The following is a 12430-nucleotide window of genomic DNA, read 5'->3' as shown; positions in this document are numbered from 1 at the left end:
CAAGTAATACAGCATCCAATTGACAGTATGGGATTGCAATGCACCATTTAGAGAAATTGATTGAGTTAAACTCAATTTTATAAAACTGATTTCTGGATGAAGATTCCTCTACTTACATGTTGAGGTTAGATATTGTTTAATTGTTTAATGTGAGAATTTTAGTAGACCCTTATGTCAATGACTAAATATCCGGAGCATGAAAATAAACTGACAATGAAATTTAATAGTAAGTAGTTCATCAAATTTTAAATGATACTCTTGATATTATGTTAAAAATTGTGGTTGCACATAACTCACCCTTACAAAATGTTTTTGTGAGAGTGAGGATTGCCCCTACTTATAAGTAGGAGTAACAGACGAGACATATAAAGTTGTGGATGCGAGTTTAAAATTTAGATTTGTCCCAAAAAAAATAGGCAGAGCAGACATGCGGACTTTACACTTCTAAAAGCTAAAAATTGTAAAAATTCTAATTAATATCTGATCCGAAAAAGAAAAAAAAAAAACAAGACGGAATGAGATGAACATATTAGAAATTAAAAAAATACAACAAACTTAATCTGTTTTACCATTCCTATTTATAAGCACATGATTAGAAATATCTTATACGATGTGAGACTCTTAAACGTCCATACTAAACCTAGTGTCACTTATAGTTTGTTACATTTCACTCTTTATTAGATTAAACCTCAGTGACATTGTTAAAATACATTTCACTCTTTATTAGTCATCTAATTCAAGTGTGGTTGAACCATTGAAAAGAGTTCTGATTTTTTTAATTTATCTATTAATTATTTATTATTTATTTAAAAAAGAAATTGTCATAAATATTAAATTAGTAAGATTCCCTTGTGTTTATCTGTTAACTATATAAATATAACAAATTCAAAATCAATAGAAACATTACTCAAGTCTAGACGGTTCCATCTTTGATATAATTTCTAAAACATTGATAAGAATTAAGTATCAAATATGTATTGGTAATTGTTTAATGATAATTGGTAGAATTAAAATTATTATAATTTTATTTAAGGCCTAACTTTTTAAATAATTTATATCCCGAAATCATAATAAATCCTCAAACATTTAGATAATAAAATGTATGAATTTAACTGTTGTAATAGGAAAACTTAATAATAAGACTAAATTTTATTATTTAAATAATATCCTTTTTGCAATATGAGAAGATTTATGCAATCATTTACATCACTAGACAAAAACACCCTATGCTTTTCCCATGCAAGTTAATCAATAAACATGTAACTCATCTAAAAAAAGTGGCAAAACAACAAACAAATTATGTGAGTATTTTTTTTTCTAACTTCACTTTCTATTGAAGTGATTCAATCATGCTCAACCTAAGTAGTTGATTTAGATCTAGTGGAAAAATAACATCTATAAGTTCTTAAGTATTATTTGCTTCTAAGAATGCATTAAAATCATCTTTCGCATTTATTATATTAGGAGTATTGCATGTTATCGGAGAAGGAGGATAACGAGACGTAGAGGAAGACATAGAAAACCTAACTTGATGAGGCGAAGTATCTGATTTTCTACCATTTGGTTTTGAAGAACCATTCTTAAGAACCCCTTTAAGATTCTTCTCAAAGACAAATGCTGATGTAATAGGTGAATGTACATCATTAGTATTATTTCCAATGATCAATTCCAATGGCAGGTCAAAGTAAGAACTTGTGTGATCTGTTTCAATATCATTGAACAGTTTGGAAGAAGACCAAGAACCACATTCAAATTTTTCCAATGAAACTGTCCTAGATATTGTACCTTCCATTTCTAGTCCTTCTTTTTTAGGTTTAACCGACTTTGCTTTGCCGAATCCCGGCAAATACATGCAAAGAGCACTACATTTGAATCCTTCATCCGCAATTGTTTCAAGCTCGTTGTCACTCGCATGACTTTCTTTGATGGTTTCGTTTATGAAGAAGCTTTCGTGATTATTGTTGTCATGTTCCGCCGTGTTTGGTTTGATTAACCAATGATCGAATTCATCAAAGGGTGATAAACTTGCTCTTCCTTCTCCGCATGACTTGCTTTTTCTTAAGATGAATTCTTGTAACATATGATGTTGCTTGAGTGTCAAGTAATCTTGACTTCGAGATTCTATAGCCTCGCCTTTCGGTTTTCTCTTTGAAGTCAACAAAGGTGATGAGTTTGCGGAATTCGGAAGACTGAAACTCGTGAATTTCGGCGTTGAAACTTGTAATGATGATAGTGAATCCGCCACAATTTGCTTCTCTTTTTGCAAGCTCTCCATAGTTGATTTTATCTAGTTTTTGTAAGCCGTGATTTCTGATATTAGGATATTTGTATGAGAAATTGGACTTGGTGGATGCAGTACTACTAGCATAAAAAATGCATAGAACGTGAAGTGTGTTCAGCATGTTCCATTCATATTTAGGAGTGATGATCATGTTCTTTCTCTAATCTAGATTAATTATATGTTTTTCCCTTAAGATGATGTTGATTTTCTAATTAAGGAGGGTGATTAAAACAAGGGTTATATAAATAGAGTTAGTTACAAACTGAAGTTCAAACGTGCTTACATATACCACACTTCTCCCCCTTTTAAAAATAAAGAGGAGAACAATAGGCGATGGCATGGTTGCATACAAAAGAATCTAAAGACAAATATAGTGAACATTTGTTGTCAAAAACAATAATTTAAAAGAGAGAATTTCTTCACCCACCTCCTAACCTTCTTGCTCACCCCTGGTGAATTTACAACACTACCCCTTGTTTCGGAAGTTCATTTCCGAAAAGGTACTTTTTTTGAAAAAAAAGGTGTTTTCGGAAATGAACTTCCGAAAACGTGTTTTTTTTAATATAAAATATTGATTTCGGAGATGCATCTCCGAAATAAAGTTACATTTTCAGAAAATGTGGTGTTTCGGAAGTTCATCTCCGAACTCACCCCCCTTGGAGGAATTCGGAAATGCACTTCCGAAAAAAGGTCTGGACATAAGAAAAATAACAAACAAGAACGATTCGCTTTATTTAATCGGATGAAGACGATGGAGGAGACGCTGCAACAGGTTAGAAAGTCCTGATCCTCTAGAAATCCATACCACATTGTAACTTACCAACATAATAAACAACAACAAAAAACTTATGAGCAAACTATACTTACATCATAGTGGTGTAGATCCTTATCAGCCACTCGCAACTGAAAATGATTAGCACGAACTTGAATTTTCCTTCCCAATTTTTCTTCTGAGACGACGGAGCCGACTCTAGAGTAGCCTTCTGTTTAACTTCGGCAGTCAGGCTCTCGATGGAGATCAGAGCCGAACTCAAGGAAGCAACCGGCGCTGCGACAGATGGAACAAACGGCGCTGAAACAGATGGACGAACAACCGGAGTTGCAACAACAGACGGAGGAGAGGTAACCGGGGCCGGAGCATATGACGGAGGAGGTGGATGTCCGGAGGAAGAAGGATTGGAGGTACGTCCACCGCGAGAGCCACGGCCACCACCACCACGGCCTGATCCTGCAGCATTGATGGATGATTGTTGAGAATGTGCAGGAGATGGTTGACTCCGGCGATTTTCGGGATGATTTCCTCCACCGCGGCGAGACATTGTGATGAAAGCAGTAACAAGAGATAGAAAACGTTAAAGCAAAGAAAAAGACTTAGGATCGAAAATGATTTGGGATATTTTGAAAGAAAAATGGGTGAGAAGCTTTTAAATAGGAAAGTGTTTTAGAAGTTAACCGTCTGAGAGTGGTGGGGAGAAGGAAAAGGGAACTTCGAAATTTCAAAAGGTTTTTTATTCTTTTAAATAGGGCGTGGCTGTGGAGCTTCCCAATTTTGGTTACGTAGGCTTTTAAGTAGGAAAGTGTTACCACATTTCTTAGAAGGTAACCGTCTTAGAAGGCTTACGTAGGCACATGTGTCCACATTTCTTACCTGATCAGGGGACGTCATTACAAAAAAATCAAACAAAGGGGTGCGCTGGGAAAGTCAAAGTTCTATGTTTATAATCCAGAAGATGGATAGTGTTCGCGGCGATGAAATCCAAGAATCTACATATTGAAATCAGAACAATCCAAAAACTAAGATGATAAATCCAATACAAAAACACTGTGCGATACAATCCGAAATCAGAACAAAACAAAACACATCAAACAAAACAAAAACACGTTATTCTGCCCGACGAGCGTTACAAAATACACATCAAACAAAATAAAAACACGTTATTCTTCCCGACGAGCGAACTCCTCCGAATGAAGATAATTATACCAATCCTCATCCCACTCAGTATCAGAACCATCAGCGTTGATCACGCCTGAAGACTGAGTCTGCACGTCCGAGCCATGGACCCCCAGGGGACGAGAAGCAGAACCAGTCAAAACCTTCTTCTTCTCCTTCACCTCCTTCACCTCCTTTTCCTCCTTCTTTGAAGAACCCTTTATTCCCTTAGCGCCACCCATTCCTGCGTAAAAATGAAGAAAGAAAGGTCCATGAGACCTCCTTTTATAAAAGAAGAAAGGGACACAAACTTCAAAGAAACAGGCACAATAAACAAAGGCGTTAAAAATAAAGTACTTGCAAATTAAAACGGACACTCCCTACCCTCTCTAGAAGACGCAGTCCTGCGTGCTGGTTGATTGTCTGACATGTTCCTGTAAACAATTGAAATCGATTAATATGCGAGACAAATAAAAAACAAAAAAATTTGAACTTCTGATACATTTCGGAAGTTCATTTCCGAAAACTGGGATGGAGGTGTTTTCGGAAATGAACTTCCGAAACACCCCTGCGATGGAGTTTTCTGCAACTTCCATGGCAGACCCCTAAACCAAACTTCAAACCAAATCAAAATGCTTCTAAACAACCTAAATACTTCTAACAACCTAACCATATATCATTTATGCAATTAAAACCCTAAATAACATGCATTTGAATAATAAATCTAAAAATTTCAAAACTTACAAAGTGTTAGGATTGAGGGCTTTTGAATGTTGTTTAGCAGTGTGATTGGAGCCTTGATGCAGCTTTGAAATTCTGTTTGCACAAATTTTCGCCTTTGCCACTTTTTGTTTTGATTTAGGGTAAATGATTGGGGGAGGGGGAGTGTTTTGATAAATCTGCAGAAATCGCAGTATTTCGGAAGTGAACTTCCGAAGTAATGTTTTCGGAAATGAACTTCCGAAATAAGTCATTTTTTCAAAAAAAGACGCTTTCGGAAATGAACTTCCGAAGCAGGGGTATTTTAGAATTTTCGCTGGGGGTGACCCCCCATAGGGAGGTGACTAAAGAAATTTTCTTAAAAGATAGTAGATAAAATATCAAACAAAAAATAAATGGCTTTTAGTTCTTTTTGAAGAAATTAGCGTTAATTAATTTGATACGTATATGTATGTTTACATAATAAAGATTATACAAATAGAATAAAAATATAACACGTTATTCTTTTTTAAATAGCAAAATCAAAATTGTTATGTTTAGACTTTGTAAAACATTCCTGACAATCTAGTGTTAGAAAATAAAACGTTCTCTCATATTTGATCACTTTAATTGAAACGACTTTGAGGATTGTTTGTCCCACGATAAAACTTCGAATCCTTAGTCTCGTAACTGGGGAAATCATTGTCGTTTACACATGCATGTTTCTTTTCTACTCAACTGTACACCAAAATATTTGTTGACATGTGTCGATCTCTCCTTATGTGCGCCAGTAAAAAATTATATATGTATTTGAAGTTTAACAGTTACTTACAATAGTGTGTTTTCCAAATGTTTCCAAACGTATTGCGACATACAAAAGAGATCTCATCAATAATAAATAGAAGAATTATTATTTTTAAACGTCTTTTAAACTCATCTTTTAAATTATACACCTCGTGAACTTCATTTGAAATGATAAAATTTTGTAACAAAGTAGGACAGAGATCATTCATTTGGATTAGTTATAGCAGCTCTTTAGTTACAATAAGTTATTGATTCTTTAGTTACCAAATATTCCTTACAAATTCAAGTATCTATGATGGATTCAAAGGAGATATTTTCTGAAATAATTTATATGGAAACTAATTTCAACATGAGAGAGGTTATTATTTAATAATTTCCATATGATAATCCTTTTTTCATAAGATCTTGTTAGAAAGTTCATTCAAATTTGCTCAAATTGATAGACAACAAAAGTGGCTGTAGTTTAGTGGTAAGAATTCCACGTTGTGGCCGTGGAGACCTGGGCTCGAATCCCAGCAGCCACATCTTTTTTGCACTTACATTTTATAAAGGAGAAAAATAATAGTATTAACTAACCAATTGTAATTCAACATGAAGAATAATCCCTCCAGCCACATTATTTTACAATAATTTTTTCAACTATTTAATCAGCTAAAAATAATTGCCAACTACTAACAATTTGTAATTCAACACAAAAAAAACTCTGGAGGATGTTAGGTGAAAATAATGATACACTAACTGATTTCAATATAGTAATATTATACACTGAATTTGAGTGCAATGCCAGTTCCTACTGGAGGGAATTGTAAAACAAAATCAAAACTACTGAAACACCTATAATAATAGGGAAAGCTGAAACCAAGTATAATGCTCCATACCCCTGCAAAACAAACAACTTCCTTAATAGAAAACTAAAAAAAGGTAAGGAAAAGATAATTTATTTAAAGAATAATAAAAAAATGCCTTATTTTGCACCAATATTTTTTTAAGAAATCAGAAAATAGACTAGCAATAATGTTCTATCCAAATCAGTAATCTCGGAAAAGGAAATAAGGCATCAAAATCAGTTGTGAATCATAACAGCTTGAAGGACCATTAAACCACTAAATTCGTTGATTATAATGTAAAACTACAGTATCATGGTCTAAATAACAATAGTAATGGTGGCTAACCAAAGAAAACTAAATCACAAAAATAATCTATAAGGGTAGGTAAAAAACTGACCAACACCGAAGGCACTTCTTGTTCATCGTCAGTAACCACATCTTCAATTTCAGCAGCAGTATCCCAGTCAATGTTTAGTCTCTTTGCAGCCACTTTAGGATCGATTCCAGTGTCAGTTGTTTTTGCATATAGAGATTTTTTGGGCTTTTTCTTCGTTGATTCAACCTATTCATTTGATTAAAGACATATCAGTGGAAAATAATGGAAAGTAGTAAACAATTAGTTGGACAAAGTGGCTAAATTTGAAGTTTTAATTAGAATTATACAGAGTAATAGAACCCTCCCTGTATTTCCACCACAAAAATCAAACTTGTAACATATAAAAGAGAAGCAATAAGTTAGAAATAATAAAACAAATTAGAAAATCTTAACATTGAAAATGGATAAAAACTAAACAATTTTAGAAAGAGCATAATCAAATTCAGTAGTAAATCTTTTTAAAATAGGTTTTTACATTAGTGAGGTGTGATGTTCATACTACAGACATGCAGCTTCAAGTATAAACCCTCAGTAACTACATTTTCAATTATTTACGAATTCTTCACTTTTATTGAGAATTAACTTCAACGTTTATGCAGTTTTTCTTACACCAAAAAGTAAAGTGTGACTAAAGCTTTCTTATTACAACTATGACTCTCAAGTAAGGTAATTAAATAAAAGAGAAATGATACTTTGACACAAGTTTGACATCAAATTTCGTTAATCAATTTATTTGGTTACTGAAATTCGAATGTGGTTAATTTCTCTCTTCAGCCATTTCCAGCTTTATTTTTGCCGCATGGTAGGTAGAGTTGTAGGTTAGTCAGGATGGGTAGGGTCATCAGAGCACAACGTAAGGGTGTGAGATCAATTTTCAAATCCCACACTCACCACCATAAAGGTCCCGTAGTCTCGATTTCGGTGAAAGAAACGGTTATCTCAAGGGAGTAATCACCGGCATCATCCATGACCCAGGTCGCAGTGCACCTCTTGCTAAGGTCACTTTCCGTCATCCATTTAGGTATACGAAACAGAATGAGCTTCTTGTTGCTGCTGAAGGACTCTATACTGGACAGTTTATTTATTGCAGGAAGAAAGCTACTCTTGTAGTTGGTAATGTTTTGCCTGTTTATTTATTTGTAATGTTGAACACAATTTTGGTGATTCTGGTGCTTTCGCTATGTGTTCTGGTGATTCTTGGGTTTTATTTCGTTGCAAGATTTTGAAATTTCGGTTGTTTCCTTGTTTGTTCCAAATTGGTTAGATATTGTTTTAAGAAACCTTTCTACAAATTATTTATATGACAATTTTAAATGATAAAAAGAAAACATTCAAATTCAATCGGTAAGGTGTCGCAACTCATAACTATCTACTGAACACAATTAACCACCGTTTCAAACATCATCAACCACAATTTTCGGATGTCCAAATTTATAAGTATCCATTAACTATCCAAATTGAGTTCAAATATACATGATGTCCATTAAGCAACGATTTGTGTTCAAATATACACTTGAGATTGTGGTTAGTGACGTTAAAAGTTGATGTTAATTGTGTTCAGGTTGTGATGTCCCACCTTCATATATTCATTAACCATCTACTACTGAATGTAATATATTTGAATTTGAATTGTATTAGCCATCCAAGTTGATGTCGAAACTTTATGTCAAATTTGTGTCAAAATAATACAACTCTTAATAAAATTCGTAAGCATATAAAGAGACACTAGCATCATAAACACAAAAACTTGTTCAGTTGGAGTACAAGTTCGATCTTATAATACTATTATTGTTTTTATCCACTTGAAAAATAGTACCACGATAAAACAATACAAAGAACCTGATACAGTAAAGGCCAAATTGTATAAACACAATGCTATCAACTACCTCACACACATGTTCAAGACATCATGCACACTGAAACAAAAGATTAAAACAAGCCCAATTCAACCATACCTCTAAATTAGGCCATGCAGTCATTTCCTCGGCAAGCATCTGGAGAACAACTTTATCCTTTGGAATTTTCCCTTCATTCACCTAGTTTATTGAAAACCATTTTTTTTATCTGAAATCAGCTTTTGACTTTATGTGGAGTTTAAAACCCAATGTCACATAACACAAATAGACAAAACAGATTTTCAGACAACGAATCACTGATTTCTCTATAACTACTATCATTTTCGCTTTAGAAGCACATAGAAGGGCTGCTAGAAGTTACCAAAAGTGATTAACAGAAAGTTGATAAAAATTAGCAGAAAGATACTTTAGCAATCTGTAAGTGGGATGGAATGTACTGCAATTGGAGAGATTTATTTAGAATGTTATCTCAAACAAAAAATGTTAATCCAACTCCTTGTGTTTGGTTCAAGCACACAAAAATGGATTGTGAGCAATGTTGTTAATAACGGATCGCGGAAAATATCGAATCGCCAAAAACTTGATATGAGAAATATCGGATATCGTAACGGGCAAATAGCGGAAACCACAAAGGTGATTAAAATAAATAATCATATATAAAATAAAACATGTAAAACATATAAAAGCTACTAACATACACAATAATTTATGGTGATTGAGGCACTATGGCTCCTATTAGTCCTATATATAATCACACCAACTAATATTACCTCTTCCCATTCACTTCTATTTTCAAGACTGCCAAGATTATGTTAATATGCATACAGCTCTACACTTTATTATTAGTTCACCTCTTCACATTTTCACTTGATTACTGTGCACCTCTTCACAGCCTACTTACTAATTATTATTGTGCACCACTTCTCCTCTTCGTAGCCTACCTTTTCCTTCCACCTCTTCACATTCAATTATTTTTTAATATAACTTATTAAAAAAATGATTAGAAAAATATAAATTCTGATATGAAATTCAAAACCGGTATACCGGTATACAAAAAACGGCCGATATGCGGATCGTAGCGAAATTGAAACGGGATATCGAATTTCGTATCGGATAGGCAAATTCCGATATGAAAAACCGGTATATCGGCGATATAACCGATATTTAACAACACTGATTGTGAGACGGAGCATTAGTTAGATTATCACAAAAGGTTTGAAAAGTTGTAGGTTTGGACAAAAGTGCACCAAGATTTTACTCTAAAAAATGTACCTTGGACAATAAGCCAATGATATCTACTCTAAAAAACGATCAAATGTTCATCCCAAACGAGATTTCAAATAAACTCTAAAGCTTCTGGTACAAGTTAGAGTGTTTATGCTTTTATAAATTAAAGCACAATTTAGATAATCATTGCTATAGAAGAAAAAACTTACTTCTTCCAAAGCGGTAACTAGATCATCTCGTGTTGGGCCATCAAGATCTTCAATACCGAGCAATCTTTTTCTCTCAATATCTCGGGGATCCTCAATCATTATGGTTAGTTTGACCTGGAAATAGGATAATGAAAGAATCATTAGAACATCATGGGCAAGGATAACACAATCGGGAGATGCATTTGCTTAGTGAGCAAGAACAAGTGCACCTTTAATGACGTTTAGTAGAATGTGAATTTAATCAGTCCAACTTTTAAATTTTACTTCCTCTGGTCCCATTTATAAGAAAACATTCTCTTTTTAGATACATTGAATAAATAATGTATCTAGACAACATATTGTCCACGTACTTTATTTATTCAATGTATCTAAAAAAGGAATCTTTTCTTATAAATGGGACCGGAGGTAGTATTATGCTATCTTAAAAATCATATGAACAAAGTTTGAGCAAATTAATCTTTTGTATCTATGTAAATAGCATTAATAACAATAGGATTTGCTTCTAGCGCTAATTTTATGCCCCTATATTTTTATCGTAGTCTTGGGAAATAGTCTACTCAGTGAGTCACGAGAGGAAATAAATAGGAGGTTAAAGACTAGCTTTAGAAACGCATGGCATCCATTTGAGTAGAGGTAAGACAAAGTATATGAAATGTAAGTGTTGCAGAAGAAAAGTACCTCACAAGTAGTACGGTTTAAATATCTTAAGTTATTGTTCAAATCAACAGAGAGTTGTAAAGAGATGTAACCTATCAGATTCAAGCAGGGTATCTAAGGTAAATGAGGGTATCATATGTTTACAGGATGGGGCATTGGGAGGTAAAAGCACAACACAAGAATAAATTCAATATAGGAAAGATGACAATGTTACCGAATCTACAGGTTTTCTCTCGCATGCCTAAACCACCTAAGTCAAGTTCCCCCAATTTTTTAAGAACATGTGCTACCCCAACTCTCTTTCTAGTGACGTCATTCCTAATTCTATCATGTTTAGTCTTACGACACATTCAACACAACATCTTCATTTCTCCTGTTTTTAATTTACATTCTGTCTCATTCAACAACGCCAATCTGACAGTAGTTCGATGAAATTCTCCCTTCCATTAATTAGTAAAGTAAAATTGGAAAAAATATTTAAAAAAAAAAAAAAAAGAAAGTGAAAACTGAAAGAAAAAAAATATACCTCCCCGAATAGCATGTCCCGGTTTTTTTTAAGCAGCTCCAAAACCTGCAATAGGGCATCAAAATCCATTAAGAAATGAAAAAAAAAAAAAAAAAAAAAATAGGTAAAAGAAAAAGAAGCAGTAAATTACCCTTTTGATTTGGGCAACATATTCAAGGTCTTGAGGAGTTGGTTCTTCATCATCCTCCTCCTCCTCCTCGTCATCATCATCATCCAGTTGCTGTGTAGAGGATACACGTAGCTCAGCATCTTCATTCCCAGCAGAGGCAACGACGGAAGAAAGTATGGTTGATGTTCGTCGATAAGTGGTACTAAGCTTCGTGAACTGTGTTCCGTTGGTAAGGAGGGAGTGAGAGTTGTGAGGATAATAGCGAAAGGTTGGAAGAGAATGTGATTTTGAAGACGAAATTGAAGGAAGTGTTAATGGCAACGGTTGTGATGATGACGACAGTGCCATTGCTAATAACCTTCGCTGATTTTTCTATCCTATCATCATCTTTCTTACGGAACATATCGTAATGCTTCTTTATTATGTTTTTTAATTATATTTTTATGTGAATAATAATTAATTACGATGTGACCATCATTCCTTCAACCAAAAAATAATAAATATTTTTAGTGAAATATATTTTAATCAATTGTTGTTATAAAATTAATTAAAAATATAGTTTTAGTGAAGTGTATTTTAGTTCCAATTATAAACTTTAAAAACTATTTGTTAGTGTGTGAGTGACTACTCATAAGAGAATAGGGAGTAAAAAAAATTAAGGATTATATTATTCATTTGAATTGTATATATAATGATATAAATTATTATTATTTATATACAATTTTAATTGGACTTTGGTTTATACAATTTGGATTATATTTGATATTATATCTAATATTTAGATAATATATCAATCTCAATAATATTTCAACATATCCCCTATAATCTAAGTTGTCGAATATACTCTAAAAATAGTCAATTTGAACTATTCATAATTTTTTTTTCAAATTTAGGAATTTGTCGATCTTCAATCCATTGGTGAAAATATC

General features: G+C 33.4%; 2 protein-coding genes and 1 non-coding gene across 3 annotated transcripts; 1 reads left to right on the top strand and 2 right to left on the bottom strand.

The window, feature by feature from the left end:
* Positions 1–1405: 1405 nt before the first annotated feature.
* Positions 1406–2275, bottom strand: LOC131633655 (uncharacterized). Its single transcript, XM_058904352.1, has one exon. The coding sequence runs from the start codon at positions 2273–2275 to the stop codon at positions 1406–1408; it is 870 nt and encodes a 289-aa protein (XP_058760335.1).
* Positions 2276–6166: 3891 nt separating this feature from the next.
* On the top strand, positions 6167–6238 carry TRNAH-GUG (transfer RNA histidin (anticodon GUG)). The gene has a single exon. It is a non-coding gene; the product is annotated as a tRNA-His (tRNA).
* A 189-nt stretch (positions 6239–6427) lies between these two features.
* Positions 6428–11902, bottom strand: LOC131633642 (ycf3-interacting protein 1, chloroplastic). Its single transcript, XM_058904338.1, has 6 exons — positions 11523–11902; positions 11393–11437; positions 10210–10323; positions 8873–8953; positions 6939–7103; positions 6428–6594 (listed from the first exon to the last, which is right to left on the bottom strand). Exons 1-6 carry the CDS (start codon positions 11847–11849, stop codon positions 6505–6507), a joined length of 822 nt encoding a protein of 273 aa, XP_058760321.1. The 5' UTR covers positions 11850–11902; the 3' UTR covers positions 6428–6504.
* Positions 11903–12430: the final 528 nt, after the last annotated feature.

The sequence above is a fragment of the Vicia villosa genome, unplaced genomic scaffold, assembly GCF_029867415.1.
Source record: "Vicia villosa cultivar HV-30 ecotype Madison, WI unplaced genomic scaffold, Vvil1.0 ctg.001158F_1_1, whole genome shotgun sequence".
NCBI classification, from domain to species: Eukaryota; Viridiplantae; Streptophyta; class Magnoliopsida; order Fabales; family Fabaceae; genus Vicia; species Vicia villosa.
Note: the sequence above shows the minus strand (reverse complement) of the source record. Positions and strands in the feature narration are given on the sequence as shown.

Excerpts from the sequence above, each read along its gene's own strand:
- LOC131633642 (XM_058904338.1), bottom strand. The coding sequence starts at position 11,849 with ATGGCACTGTCGTCATCATCACAACCGTTGCCATTAACACTTCCTTCA. Across the intron at positions 11,438-11,522 it reads ATGTTGCCCAAATCAAAAGG|GTTTTGGAGCTGCTTAAAAA; the intron begins GTAATTTACTGC and ends GCCCTATTGCAG. Across the intron at positions 10,324-11,392 it reads GGGACATGCTATTCGGGGAG|GTCAAACTAACCATAATGAT; the intron begins GTATATTTTTTT and ends TCCTATTTCCAG.
- LOC131633655 (XM_058904352.1), bottom strand. The coding sequence starts at position 2,275 with ATGGAGAGCTTGCAAAAAGAGAAGCAAATTGTGGCGGATTCACTATCA.